The sequence below is a fragment of the Dothidotthia symphoricarpi genome, assembly GCF_010015815.1.
Source record: "Dothidotthia symphoricarpi CBS 119687 unplaced genomic scaffold P153scaffold_1, whole genome shotgun sequence".
NCBI lineage: Eukaryota > Fungi > Ascomycota > Dothideomycetes > Pleosporales > Dothidotthiaceae > Dothidotthia > Dothidotthia symphoricarpi.
The window spans coordinates 1,407,659-1,421,651 of NW_022985008.1; the positions used below are offsets into that span (position 1 = coordinate 1,407,659).

The window sequence follows — 13,993 nt, forward strand, 5'->3', positions numbered from 1 at the left end:
TCGCTGCACGCCGACCCCCATCATCGTTCCCGAGCAACCTCACCTGCCTGTCAACCCGCGCCAGTAACGACGACGAGGAATTGAGATTGCAGTTGCGGCACGAGCTCTGGTGTTTGACTGCTTTTCACGAAAACACCTATATATACTGTATAATACCCCGCCAACACACCATCACCACATCCCAGCATCCTGCTGACTACGACGACAGCACCACACCACACCACACCACATAAAGCCATGTCCGGCATTGCCCCCGCCCCGTTCTTCTTCAAACAGCCGCTGCGCTACCTCAAGTGGGTGTCGTACAACAAGCCCGCCTACTTCTACAGCGTGGCTATTGGCTGCGTCGGCCCTGTGCTGGTCGTTGCCGTGCCGCCCATTCGGAGGTACATGGGCGACGAGAAGATTGCGCAGATTCCCATGACTTACCCAGGTAGGTGGTTCTGGAATTGTGGAGAGAGATTACGCCAGCGAATACTGGAGATGTGGATTAGATGGGCTGACGATTCACAGTACCGAAGGGAGCGCGACAGAAGCTGACGGGGTATGAGGACGAGTAGAGGGTGGGGAGGTGAGGGGGTGAGAGGAGGTGGAGTTTATATCATGGGGAAGGAGAGGGGGTGGAGATGGGAAGAGTGGGAGCAAACATCGGCAATGTAGATCCTCGGGACTGCGACAGTGTACTGCATGAAGCATATTTTCTTTTCGTCACAATCCTGGCTGGAGTGATTCGCATTACTAACACACACTACTTACATTTTGCAGAATAGGTGTCTGAAGAGTACATACCATGATCAAGAGCTGGGATTGCATCAGCCATCCAGGGGCCAGGAGGCATTCGTAACGCCATGCTAAACTTTTCCAACCAACTCCGGAAACCCAACCAGACGCCGCCAATCCGCAATGAGGAAGAAAGCCAATCCACACCCATAATACTCGGAACGCCTTTTATCTATCCTCACATGTCCAAGTGCAACCCCCGCCTACACCACATAACCCGAAGCACAATCCCACCGCCCTAACTCCAGCACGAAGACATCTACCTACTCATACCGACCCCGCTTGCTCGCCCGCTCAGACTGCCCATCCGACTCCTCCTCATACCGACCCTCCCGCAGCTCCTCCCCCTCCTCGCCGCTCAAACTCCGCTCAGCCCTCCGCTTCGCCGTCGCAAGATTGAGTCTAGAGATCTCATTCCCACCAGCCTTATACTCGCGCCCCATCGGCTTAGCCGCCAATTTCGCCGCCTCTCCCAACCACGGGAAATCCTCCCTCTTGAACACAACACAGGTCAAATACCCAACAGGAAAGCGATGCACATCGAGCTGGCAGTTCGACTTGAGCAAGCCATGCTGTTCAACGACGCGCTTCATGCACGCCTTGATCTCTAGGATGTGGTTCTCCAGGACATTAAGCGCCTTCTTCGTCATGGGGAAGCGCGTGTGGAACTGGGTGATGACGGTTTTGTCCAGATACGCGTCGCCGCCGGCGCCGAGCTGGCTGTACAGTTCGAACCCGCAGTCGGGGGCTGCGCGGCCCTTTTCCATGATCAGGCGCTGCGCGATGCAGTGCCGGAAGAAGGTTAGGCCCATCCATACTAGGATGTCTTTGGCGTAGGCTTCGCGCTTGATGGGCAGGTCGGCTACGGGGAGCCGCATGTCGCCGGGGTACAGCGACATGATGCCCAGCTCGAGGGCCCTGCAGGATGTGAGGAGCACGCGGTGGTACTTTTCCACTAGGGTGCGTAGTCCGGGTACGTCGCGGAGGCGCTCGGTTAGCGCGGGTTGCGCCTTGAATGTCTTCCAGTTGCCGACGAGGTGGATGATGCATTCTTTGAAGATGAGCTCGCTGCGGATGCGGTGCGCCATTTCGATCCACGCGTACGGCGCACCTTGGATGGCGCGGAAGAGGTCTTGACCATGCTTGAGCAGCGCGACTTCGATGGGCTTGGAGATCAGACCCGTGCAGCCCAGATAATCCGAAATCTGCAGCAACTGGTAGCAGTCCGAGAGCGCAGCGTGCATATCCGAGTCATCAATAGTAAGCTCCCTATTGTAAAAGGCGTAGAAGATGGATTCGTAGTAGCCAAACGCCTTGCCAGCTTGCGGGATGCGACCATTTTCGTTGACAATGAGCCCATTGCGGCCGTCGACGCGCTCGCCCGTAGTCGTCAACTCCTGGTTTCACGTCAGCCATGTTTACCTGGGAAAGTGGAGTGGATACCTCCACGCTGGTGTGGACAACGCACGACTAGCTCCAGACACCCCGCGGGATACTGGTCACATGGCAGTCGGCTCAGCTCGATCATCCATCGGATCTGGATACCTGCGCCTCTTGCGCGGTTGCTGAGCTTCGCGGCGTTGGGCTCGGTTAGCATGCCTGCGAAGAGCGTGGAGTTTCTCGCGAGGGTTCCGGAGTGGAATTTGTAGCGGCGTTTGTGGCCGAGGATGACCTCTACATCTTCTGCTTGGTTCATGTTGAGGGGTGTTGTTGGCTACGAGTGGGGTTGAGGTGAGTGGCGGTGGTAGAATGTGTGTCGTGGTAGAAGATGAGGAGAGAGCAGTGAAAGACTTTATACTTGGACGAAGAATGTTGAGTTGTTTCAGTCTAGTGGTTGTGCAGGTGATATTGGACGGTTCTTACGGTGTGTTGGCAGCAACGGGAAAGGTAAAAGGGAAAGCTTGGATGGGACTTTGTACTGCGAGGCGGCCTCACTCTATTGCGTTTGCGAAGGTGGGGCCTCGACGGACACCTGAGGCGACTATACGGTGTCGGAGGCGTAAAGTCTATGGCTTGATAATACACTGAAGTGCTACAAGGGGTTTTAGTTCTACCAGACGCAGTATGATCAAGATGGAAGATGTACCCAATGCCTGACGCTCAATCACTGAGCCATCCTGAAGACCGCTGAAGTTCAAATCATCATGATTGGATTATTCGGCAGTTGTGTTCGAGAATGGTGGTATTTAGTATGTCTATGATTGTCAAGATGCGAGGGCTGAAGCAAAAAGTAACAGAAATGGATTTAGATGCCGGTTCTTTATGTGGTGGCTTCCAGCGAGTCCACTTTCGCGCATCCATCGTAGGCTGCAAGTCTCTTCGAAGGTACCAGTCACATGTGTCGTCATCTGTATATGAGGTCGTGTCTTGATTCTCTTTCCCTCTCTGCAACTGCACTGTTCAGCCCTGTTATTCTCTCCTCAACCCCTTCATTATGTACCACAGGTATGTTTATACCCCATCAACCCCTTTCATTGGACTCTCATGCTTCGTCGTCACACCTGTAGCCTTCCCAAAGCAGAACCCCGGATGAAACATGTTCAGCGCCAGCACCGCCGCAATGATAATTGCACCCTCAAGCCCGATAAAATACCTTTGTGTCTTCATCAAATAACCTCCCCACCCATCACTCAACTCCGCCACTCTGAACACACATCTTGTAAAGACACACAGCGTAGAGAAAGTCAGCGCAACAAGGAAACCCTTGAACATTTTCAATTTCCGCAACTTCGAGTACGCAGGGTCCAGCGCACTGGACGCTCCATGGCGACAAACGCGACGAGTTGTCCGGAAGGCAAAGTCAACGGCTAGCAGAATGAAGACGAGTAGCGTGAAGACCTGGACTGCGAGGCCCGCGAGCATGATATCGTTTCCAGTTTTAGGGTCGTCGTCGTTGTGTGTCTTGACGCTAGCTATACCTCCACCGGTGGCTTGCAGGAGGAGCGAGACGATGTCGCAGGGGATGAAAATGCGTGGGTAGGAGAGCGGCTTGATGCGCGAGATGTCTGCGCCAAAGGCTAGTATGATACGCGAGAGGCAGAGGTAGATGCCCGCTGCGAAGAAGGCGGGGGCGATGGTGAGGCAGACGATCTGGATGAGGAAGGGGGTCTACGTGTTGTCAGTCCGCATGCTTTTAAAGTTGTACCATATCACTCTGCTCACCTCTTTGTATTGACCGTTGTGCGCCATGATTCGTCCAATATACCCGACGACCTCCAAAACACACCCCGCGGTCATGGCAATCGTGAAGCTGAGCCATCCCTTGCGAAAGATACCCTGGGTGAGAAAAGCTACTGTAGACAGACCGAAGAGGATGCAGAAGATCCAGTTTGCAGCGAGTGAAGGATTATAAGCCCAGTAGGACAACTCGGAGTAGGTCGGCTCTGGATAGGTCGGCTCTGGGTTGCACTGGTCGTAGGTACACTCTCCAGGCCAATCTTGTGGATCCATGGTGAGTGACAGCGTGAGTTGTGGTGGACTTAAGCTGTTGTGAAAAGTGAACTGAGAATTGACGAAAAGTGGAACGGTTTTGCTTTGAAAAGAGAATGGGGCGAGCCAAGAGTGTGGTGAAGGCACGATTTCACCGTCTGTGGAAGGAGCGGTACAATCTGGAGGTAGCAAAGAGGGAGTAGGTCGGTTTCAGTAATGTGATGTATGAATTTGAAGGAGATGTGAAATAGACCGAACCCTTTCTACACGACTGGCATATGCTCGAATAGCAGCAAGATCTAGTTGTATCCGTCTGAGGACAAAATAGCTGTGTGACAAACACACTCAACCCACCGATTTGGTCCATCACGCTGAACACACATCGAGGCCTCCGCGTCACAAATCCAAAGCTCACTAGACTCGCACAGTGCCAATACAAGGGCAAACGATACATCCACTATGGGTGTTAGTATGTCTGTCGGTTGCTATCTCTTTCGTAGTCATGATTTCGAATATTCCCATCTTTCTTCATTTCAGGATATACTGTAGTTGTCGTTATGGTCATCGCCAAATACTAATAGTGCAACGAGGTCCTCGAGACATTTCCACATTCCCGGGAGTCGCGACGGCGTGCAATCGAGAGTGACTAAGACGGCAATGTAAGAGGCCAACCAGTGTGACGGCCTCCTCTATCGCACAACGTCTCTGACAGGACCAAAGGAAATGACCGAAGGCGGCAGGCTTGGTTGGTCATTCGAAGAGAGTCGACATCAGTCGAAGGCCTATACCCCATTTGGCCTTGGGCAGCCAGCACGGCCACGGCAAGACAATATGCGCGTCAACATGGCCCTCGTTCCACCGTGCCACCCTGCGTCTCTTGCCCTCATTCGTCATACGTCCCACTCGTTGGACTGGCAGCGTCGTCGAGCTGGTACACTGCTTTGTGGATAGCGTTGGGTTTGGCGAGCATCCGGGGCCACATCGCTGTGTCTTGGCGTGGCGGGAGCGGTAATCGCTCGTCTGTGTGTCGACACCCTCCCCTCTGGACAGCTCTTGTGCGTATTTCCCAGGCGTCTTACGTCTTACTTTTGGCACTCTGGGCTGCTCGCTATTGGAACCGGCAGCTCTGTGGTACCGCTGCATCCCGTATCTTGTCAGTGCGATAGCGAGGCGTAGAGGGGTTCCGACGTCCGCTAATCGTCAGCAGTGCCGCAACCCACCCGGCGCACAACACCCCTCGTAGCAGGTGCGTAGAGCTCCCGAGGCCGCACCACGCGCCCCCAGATGTCGGCGAGGCGGCGACGGGACATGCTGGGAATGTGGCGTGGCGACGGCGGGGGATTTTGGACGACGAGGGTGCTAATGTGGCGCACGCAGGCACGACAGACGGGCAGTATTGACTTATTTGGAGCCTGTCTTGCACGAGCGGGATAGGCGTTGGCGGAAGACGTGCCACTATGGCAGCGGCGACTGCGGGTAAGTAGCATCCAGCAGCACTGCGGGCCCCCCTCCGCGCCCTCCTCGCACTCCAATTTTGCGCACCTGCCCAGCACATGGCCTCTCTCGCGCCGTATCTGACGTGGCTGCTCTCCCATGTAGGCTACGAGTGGAACCGCTCCTCGCCCCTGCGCTCCTCGCCCGACACGTCGTCGTCCATGTACCCCGACCGGCCCATCCGCCCGCTGCCCAGACGCTCTCTGCGCGACCGCCTGTCTCCCGAGCAGGCCGAGACCATCGTGTATCCGCACAACCCCCCGCCCGCCGGCCCGCTGTTCAACTTCCCCTACGCCGCCAACGAGCGCGGCAGCAGGTCGCTGCGCACGGGCGAGAACGACCACCATGCCTGCCACTGCGGCCACACCCACTCCGAGGTAGAGAGCGACGACGACGACGACGAGCGCGGTGCAGCGCTGCCGCCCTCGCCCAGCTACCGCTACAGCCGCGGCCTGTCTGGCAAGCCGGGCGCGTACCCCAAGGCGGGCTCGACGGCCTCGTCGGTCGACGGCTACGAGTCGTTTGAGAACACCAACAACAAGAAGAAGCGCAAGATCCCCAACATGGGCAGTCTCAGCCCCCACCACACCGCCCTCGCGGCAGACGTAGCAGGCGCGGGCATGGGCATGGCGCACGCCCACGAGGCAGGCGCCCTGGACGACGCGGACGGGCCTGGGCGGTACTACAGCTCGGCTCCCTCGACGCCCCAGCACGCCAGCACCACGACCAGCACGAACGCCAACATCAGCAGCATCGCGGGGACGGGCATCTCGGGCGCAGGCAGAGGCCGCTTCGGGCGCACGGCGTCGGGGCGCTCAGAGCGGCGGGTGCTGGCCAACTCGACCAGCCTCGCCAATGCCAAAGCGAACAGCAAACGTACGGCGCCACTTCGGGACACTCCCCTGTCTCCGTAGCCTCCACACCAGTCCGTGCGCTAACTAGTGATTTTCAGGACTTCCCGAGCAGAGCGGCATCATCTCGACGGCCATCGCCAACGCCCAAGCAACGCCCCCACCTCGCGGCAACGAGAACGTGAGCCTGCTGCAGCAGGAGGCGGCCAAGCACAGCGCGAACAAGACGCAGTTCACCTTCACCTGCGGCTCCGACTCGGCCAACAAGATGGTGTGGCCCGGCCAGGAAAACAGCCCCTACCCTCAGCCGCCGGGCGCCTACCCAACCACGGCCGCACCTCCCCCGCCCCACATGAACAACGGCAAGGCTGCCCGCCGCGCCCCCGCCCGCCCCGACGCCCCGATGGTGTCGACCCAGGGCACCCAGACGAGCCCCACCATGAACGGCGGCCACCCCGCGCCTGCAAACAGGAACCCGCCCCCGCACAAGCCCGGCCAGCCCCCGCAGCAGGCCCCGCCGCCGCGGAAGCCACGACGCAGCGCCTCCAAGCTGTACGCCTTTGCGGCCCGCAAGCGACGCCAGCAGCAGGAGTACACAAACTTCCACAACCCGCCCAGCCAGCCGTGGATCTGCGAGTTCTGCGAGTACGAGGACATCTTCGGCCATCCGCCCGTGGCCTTGATCCGCCAGTACGAGATGAAAGACAGGAAGGAGCGGAAGCGCCTGGCGGAGAAGCGCCGTCTGCTGGAGAAGGCCAGGATGAAGGGACGCAAGGGCAAGAAGGCGGGCAAGAAGTCTCAGAACAACGCCAACGCCGCTCAGCACAACCAAAACGCGCCGCCAGGTGGCTACGATCGGCGCCCTGACGATGGCTCGCTGGATCCGCAGGACGAAGACTACTATGACGAGGATTACGATGACGTTCCGCCCCAGCCTCCCACGCCCATCACGCATTGCAGCCATGGGTGTCAGCATCATCCACATCCCTCACACAAAATGCATAGCGTGCCTCCTGGCGATCCTCGCGGGCCTGTCGCTACCGGCGCCTAACATCTGGACACGACGGGGTGGGCCGTCCTTGTTCTTGCGTTGTTTCTTCTCCTTTTGTCTTTTAGCATTGCCTTTGTGGCGGGAGTTCTCGGAGCGTTCGATCGACTGAGAGTTCTTGGTGTTTATTCAGTCTTGGATCTGGTGGGAAGACTGTATCGTTGAGAAGGTGTTTATGGTATCCATCAGGATTATCACGGCTTTCTCGACCTCACCGACCTCTTCTCTTCCGCGGTTTTGGATAACCCCTCGCCGTCCGTCGATCACATCTTCGAACCCCAACCACAAGGCACCTCTGTTTTTTACTATTTTGTCCAGCGTTCAAGCATTCTATTCCAGCATTTTCAGCATAACCCGACCCTCTGTGCCCCTCCTCTCATGTCCTCCCACAAACTGCCATCATCACGACCCCTCACTTCCCGAACCACGAAGATCATGATTACATTCAACAACACCTACACCCCACTCTTACACAAAACGAAAAGAACCGACGTCAGCCCACGGGATGGATTGTACCGTGGCGTACTGCATCTTGTCTGCAGGTGGCTGGCAAGCTATGTCTGGACTGGCTAGAACAGAAGAGAGAAATGGACTGTTCAGCCTAGTCTACAACTATATGGATTTTTCCGCATTACATGATGTTATGTTGTTTGTGAGGCAGTCGGTGAACAAACTTACTCGTAGTGATTTCGCCATGTTGTGTATAGAGATGTTCACTTACTTGACATGCATCTGTTATGTGGCTGCCCTTGCACAATGTGGTTCTTACCTGCGCTAACTAACGGCCATCTACACCAGGACTGACCTAGATAGTATACTTTTCAGCCCCCCCTTCTCTCCCTCTTTTCCCTACTCTCCTCGTGAAGAACGCCCTCTGTTTTCCATGTCGTACGTTCATACTCGCAGATGCCGGTCTCGAACGCGCTGACTGCTCTCGCTTCGCGTGGCGTTGAGCTAGGCGTAAGATACAAATGGCACGGCAGGATGGAGGGTTTGTGGGTGAGGTTGTGTTGTGTTGGGTGGTGCAGTGCAGTGTGGTACGTGGCCTGGAGATGGAATAGGACTGGATGGGATGCTTAGATGCGTGAGTTGTGTTCATGGGAGTTTCGCGGATAAATCGAGGGCTTGGTTGTGTCGTGTCGTGTCGTGAAGTATTTTCTGACAAATTCTACTTTGCTGGAGGATTCAGTAAGGGTTCTAATACCGACGGGATATCATGGGGGAGTGGGTTTTACGTGGGAGCTTTTTGCGTAAGGGGGGCCGGAGGGAGGGCGTTTGGGGGGATATGGTGGCTTTGGTTTGTGGGGTGAGGTGGTGGAAGAGGGAGATGGGGTCTTTTAAGATGTAGTTATTTGTTTCTTGGCTTTGAAGTTGGGGAGCGGTTGGACAATTGAGAATAGATCTCTTTTGAGTGGAAAGATGAGTTGGCCTTGTGTGATGTGAGACTTTGACGGGGGTGTATAACGTCTAATCAAAGATTTGTAGAAGTTTCTATGAAAGATTGGTTGCTTTTAATAGTGATTATATGGACATTCGACAACGTGATGGTTACTTGTACAGATGGATGGTGATGCGCTCCTCTAATCTTGACGTACCGGAGTCATCGTGGCGATATGGTGATTGTCAATATATCTTGATTCTCTTCCACCCCGCATCCTCCGTGACCTGATCTATAAGTCTGTGAAACACATCTACTTCGAATGGACACCCCATGAGGCTTCGAACTGCTCTGCAGATAAGCCTGAAACCATCGCCACTACTGCGCAGGACAAAAGGCACAGGCGCTGTGTACAGTATCCAGACCTGGTCGTTGATAGTCGCAACAGATGTTGTGGAAAACTCATCTTTGTGCTCAGTCGAGAAGTAGCCAGTGGGGTCAAGGTTCTGGGAGACCTGTCGTGTTAATGTGCCTACATATATACCACTGGCTTCTAAAGTTTTCCCTTGATCTGAAAACTCGGCCTCTGGTATCACACGTGAAAGTCCTGTGAAACTGATAGTAGGCCCGAACGGAGATACGTTGCTGGATTGACGTTTACAGGTCCAATCCGGCACCCATGAAGGGAGAGTCGGCGACAGGTCACCACGAGCTGTTACAGCGTATGATAGCCCGCCGATGGTTTCATTGCCGAGTATCATTCGTCGTGCCGTCTCGGTGAATACAGCCTGGACGCTGTTTTCGGGGCGATAGTCAGGCTCAATCCCGTAAGCGTTTGGGAATCCAAGAAAAGCGTAAATACGATCTCGTTGATCGCTGGCTTCGCAGGAACACGAGTGGTGGATGAGCAGGTCCGTGAAGTCTCGTAACCCAAAGCGCTTGAGTGTCAATATGAAACTAACAGCGTCTTCGGCCTGTTGCGTGCGCTTCTCCAGAAAACCAAGTTGACGATTTTGGGGAAAGTCTCGGGCAGATACTATAAGCTCCTGAACTTGAAAATATTGTGAAAGCGACGTTGATAGCGTTTTCCAGTGTATAGATTGACGGCCGTAGATGAAATAGACATCTCTCGCTGCCGCAAATTCCTGTACCACCCAAGCCCTTCTCCACCAAGGTTGTTCTATCATCTTAACAACATCAACCCAACCTCTCATGAATCTATCGTCGTTGATATTCGACATACAATAGGCTGTCCGCTCCTCGAAAATCTTACGCCATGTCAACGAAGGACCGTCCGAGTGCTTAGTGACCTTCCATTCCATGTGTTGAACCCACTCAATAGCCAGACCGTCGACATGCTGAGTAGATAGACATATGACCACCTCGCGAGCGTGAGAGTATATGGCATACATGAAACCAACTTGATGCGACCTCTCCATTGGATTACTCTGGTTTATGCAAATCTGATCCGTCCAGAGGAGCGGCTCACTGTCGCCGTGTACTTGTAAGCGATAATGACAGATCTCGTCTATTGCTAGTGCAAGATTGGCGAAGGCATTGAATTGGATGCCATTCACCTCGAGAGACCGCGTATTCTTTGGATCGCCGGCGCAATATGAGATTGCAGTGTAAGTGTCTGCCTGTTCCAAAGGGATGGGTGGCATAAGTGTGAATCGCAGACTGCCGGACTGAACATCTCTCAAGACTTTGAGGAGACGGATTTCGCGTTTCGAGCTGTCAAGAGGCTGGTAAGGCTGTTGTTCGTAAAACGTGGCGTTCTCGGGTGAATAGAAGTTGTCAGTCGGGGGAGGCTCGCCTGGAGGCACTGAACGTTCTCCATCCCCAGAACTCATGATGAGCAGCAAACTGTTGGGCGAACAAGGAGATGTCTGAGGAACTCTCGAGACATCGTGAGTGTTGCCTGATCATGACAAGGCTGTGCCTGTGAGCGGATGATCGGGCTGAGGTGGTGGAAGGAAGGAGCGAAGGAGAGTATTCATCCAATGGCGATGTCAGCAACTCCGCCGATGACCGCCCTGGATTCCGCTTCCCCCATTCTGCCAGCCAAACCAACCCCACTTACGCCACCACAAGAGGAGGTTGGCATCGAAACTTGATCAGTTCCATTACTCTTGCTAGGAATAAGACATCTTTCTCGGATTTCTACATATCCACTCAACTCTCATCACAAGTCACGCTGCGTTATTTGACTTGGCAGACGCCACAATGGGATTGGAGGAAATCCATAAGTACGGCACTGACGATGGCTGGCATGGTGTAATCAAGGAAGGAGGAGATTTTCCACCTGAGAAAGACAGGTACCATCTCTATATTGGTACACTCCACTCCAATATCTTTCTCTACTTTCCTCCAAGTCTTTCTTAACATCTCACAGGCCTCTTTTGCCCATTCGCCCATCGCTCAAACCTGATCAGACACATAAAACACCTTCAAGATGTTTTACCACTATCCATTGTAAAGCCCTATCCAAAAGGTGAACCTGGCTGGCGCTTCGATGAAACATACCCAAATGCCACACCCGATCACCTGTTCAACAGCCGATTCATGCATCAACTGTACTTCCGAGACGACCCAGCATATAAAGGGAAATACAGCGTGCCATTGCTATGGGACAAGAAGACAAACCGCATCGTGAACAATGAGAGTGCGGAGATGTTGAGGTGGCTACCGGGTGCATTTAACTCACAGATCGACGACAAGAAAATTCGAGAGATAGACATATACCCATCAAGCCTGAAAGCTCGAATCGACGAGGTGAGCCCGTGGCTACAATCTCTGATCTGCTCCGGCGTATACAAAGCAGGGTTTGCGCAAACGCAGACAGCGTACGAGGAGAACGTCGTCCCACTGTTTGCAGCACTGAATAAACTTGAAGCCCTCATTCACAAAAACGGCGGACCATACATATTGGGTGACCAGATGACGGAGCTAGACATACTGGCGTATCCAACCATAGTCAGGTTCGATGCAGTATATGTGCAGCATTTCAAGACGAATTTGGGGACGATACGACATGATTACCCTGTCATCCACAATTGGTTCAAGAATTTGTATTGGAATGTAGAGGGGTTTAGTGCGAGCACAGATTTCACGCACATCAAGGAAAATGTGAGTGTCGTCAAGCTACGGTCGAGAACCTGAATTGACAGTGAACATAGTACACGAAAAGCCATGCCGATATCAACCCTCTAGCCATCACGCCACTGGGACCTTACCCGGACGTTGAGGAGAACTATGAAAGCGATTGGAGCAAGCTCAAGCCGGGTAAGGTGGTACATCCACGAGTGTTAGAGGTGATGAGCAAGTTGTGAGCTGGTGTTTCTGGCCAAATCAACTTCTTTATAGAATAATGTCTTTATCTAGACGCAACCTATACCTGCCGTTCTAACCCGTAACCCGCCTACGTATGTTGTGGTAGTGTATATCATTTGCAGCACTTCAGCTCTTCACATTCAACTCTGCATGGCAATGCGCATTTCTCCACACTTGTCGATGATGACCCTACGATGGTGTCGGAGTTCTGCCCCAACGATTCCTGAGAAAATACCGCAAGCTCGGGTTGTAACGTGGCAGAGTGGATACCATATGCGTGCAAACAATGCGAGAACGTATCCGCTTGCTGCATGAAATGCCTCAGATCAGGATTGTTGACAACGATGTGCGCACTCGCAATCGCTTTCTTCTGATCCAGACGCCACACGTGCAGTTCGTGAACACTATGGACGCCGGGAATGGACTCAAGGTCGTGTTTGATGTCTTCAATCTTGACACCTAGAGGCGCGGACTGAAGGAGAATCTTGCCGCTGCGCTTCGTCAAAGGAATGGCTGTTACGAGGATCATGACGGCAATCCGTAGGCTCACGGCAGGGTCTGCATAGAAACGCGAAGGCGACTTGACAAACCAGATGATGGCAGCTGCGATGATGACACCGATGTTGTTGATTGCGTCGCCGAGAACGTGGATGAGAACGCCCAGTATGCCTAGGTCCATGCCATGCTTGGTGGGCTTTGCGAGTATGTGCATGTGAGATGCATGAGCAGGGGTAGGGTACATCTCCATATCGTCTCTTGCAGCATGACTGTGGCCGTGATCGTGATCATGCTCGTGGAGGAACAAAGCACTGATGACATTCAAGAACAGGCCGATACAGCCCACGATGAGCATTAGCTTTGGATTCTCGACGTGCTCAAGGGAAATGAAACGTTCTATCGACTGTAGCAAGATACTCAAACCTAGGGCGAGTAGAAAGGCGCCGTTGAAGAAGGCACCAAGAAGCTGTGCTCTTGCCCAGCCGAAGGAGAGGTCTTGAGGGGATGTTTTGCGCTCTGTCACTTGTACGGCCAGGAGAGCAATGATGAAGCCGATGAGATCGTTCAGCTGTGGCGGTTAGTGTAGGAAAGGGTTGAGGCGTTGAAACCATACATAGTGGAAAGCATCTGCTACCAGAGCCAGAGAGCGAGTGTAGAAGCCAACTGTGTCGTGCATCAGTACAAACAAATTATTTCAAAACAACTCAAAGCTGACCAGATATCTCAGCTAGGAAGAAACAGAACGATATGGCAATCACAGCCCTCAGGCGCGTCTTTCGAGAAACTTGGAAGTGATGGTGGGCCATGATGCAGGCAGGAACGGAGAAAGGTCTCGAGGTCAAGGGCGGAAAGGGCAGATAAGCAGTGTAAGGAGTTTGTGGACAAACCGTGTCGTACTAGATCCAGCCTCGAAGCGTGTACACATTGATAGCATATAGTTTGCCCGCTTAGGTGTCACTCTGTACCACCTGCCTTGAATTCTCGAGGCTGACTGACGATCGCACCTCCTTGCGACATTCTATATGCGCGACACATGCGGCGCATTGTGGACGATAGTGACGGAGACGCGATAGTGAAGCTCAACAATCAAGGAAATGAGACACGTGAAGGCAGCATCACATGTCGTCGCGCGGGTGCCTGAACGTTCGCAGCCTAGCGTTCGGAACAATCATTGGCTTTCTG

At 53.9% G+C, this 13,993-nt stretch overlaps 8 protein-coding genes across 8 annotated transcripts; 3 read left to right on the forward strand and 5 right to left on the reverse strand.

Moving 5' to 3' along the window:
* The first annotated feature begins 37 nt into the window (after positions 1–37).
* P153DRAFT_11107 (uncharacterized protein) lies at positions 38–870 on the forward strand. Its single transcript, XM_033661906.1, has 2 exons — positions 38–433; positions 514–870. Exons 1-2 carry the CDS (start codon positions 238–240, stop codon positions 558–560), a joined length of 243 nt encoding a protein of 80 aa, XP_033529246.1. The 5' UTR covers positions 38–237; the 3' UTR covers positions 561–870.
* P153DRAFT_305699 (uncharacterized protein) lies at positions 641–2,476 on the reverse strand (the record flags this gene model as incomplete). The annotated part of the gene is made up of 2 exons (XM_033664611.1): positions 641–2,177; positions 2,249–2,476. 2 exons carry the CDS (start codon positions 2,474–2,476, stop codon positions 1,044–1,046), a joined length of 1,362 nt encoding a protein of 453 aa, XP_033529247.1. The 3' UTR covers positions 641–1,043.
* A 755-nt stretch (positions 2,477–3,231) lies between these two features.
* On the reverse strand, positions 3,232–4,230 carry P153DRAFT_279118 (RTA1-domain-containing protein; the record flags this gene model as incomplete). The annotated part of the gene is made up of 2 exons (XM_033662998.1): positions 3,232–3,888; positions 3,943–4,230. The coding sequence occupies 2 exons, from the start codon at positions 4,228–4,230 to the stop codon at positions 3,232–3,234; spliced, it is 945 nt and encodes a 314-aa protein (XP_033529248.1).
* A 729-nt stretch (positions 4,231–4,959) lies between these two features.
* P153DRAFT_380676 (uncharacterized protein) lies at positions 4,960–5,519 on the reverse strand (the record flags this gene model as incomplete). Its single annotated transcript, XM_033669949.1, has 2 exons — positions 4,960–5,346; positions 5,430–5,519. The coding sequence occupies 2 exons, from the start codon at positions 5,517–5,519 to the stop codon at positions 4,960–4,962; spliced, it is 477 nt and encodes a 158-aa protein (XP_033529249.1).
* Positions 5,520–5,762: 243 nt separating this feature from the next.
* Positions 5,763–7,605, forward strand: P153DRAFT_372141 (uncharacterized protein; the record flags this gene model as incomplete). The annotated part of the gene is made up of 2 exons (XM_033669369.1): positions 5,763–6,579; positions 6,656–7,605. 2 exons carry the CDS (start codon positions 5,763–5,765, stop codon positions 7,603–7,605), a joined length of 1,767 nt encoding a protein of 588 aa, XP_033529250.1.
* Positions 7,606–9,046: 1,441 nt separating this feature from the next.
* Positions 9,047–10,943, reverse strand: P153DRAFT_362587 (uncharacterized protein). Its single transcript, XM_033667169.1, has one exon. It carries the CDS (start codon positions 10,831–10,833, stop codon positions 9,226–9,228), a length of 1,608 nt encoding a protein of 535 aa, XP_033529251.1. The 5' UTR covers positions 10,834–10,943; the 3' UTR covers positions 9,047–9,225.
* Positions 10,944–11,063: 120 nt separating this feature from the next.
* P153DRAFT_329664 (uncharacterized protein) lies at positions 11,064–12,473 on the forward strand. Its single transcript, XM_033665400.1, has 3 exons — positions 11,064–11,315; positions 11,376–12,109; positions 12,160–12,473. The coding sequence occupies exons 1-3, from the start codon at positions 11,207–11,209 to the stop codon at positions 12,310–12,312; spliced, it is 996 nt and encodes a 331-aa protein (XP_033529252.1). The 5' UTR covers positions 11,064–11,206; the 3' UTR covers positions 12,313–12,473.
* Positions 12,284–13,650, reverse strand: P153DRAFT_362589 (uncharacterized protein). Its single transcript, XM_033667170.1, has 2 exons — positions 13,425–13,650; positions 12,284–13,379 (listed from the first exon to the last, which is right to left on the reverse strand). The coding sequence occupies exons 1-2, from the start codon at positions 13,485–13,487 to the stop codon at positions 12,426–12,428; spliced, it is 1,017 nt and encodes a 338-aa protein (XP_033529253.1). The 5' UTR covers positions 13,488–13,650; the 3' UTR covers positions 12,284–12,425.
* Between the last annotated feature and the right edge of the window lie 343 nt (positions 13,651–13,993).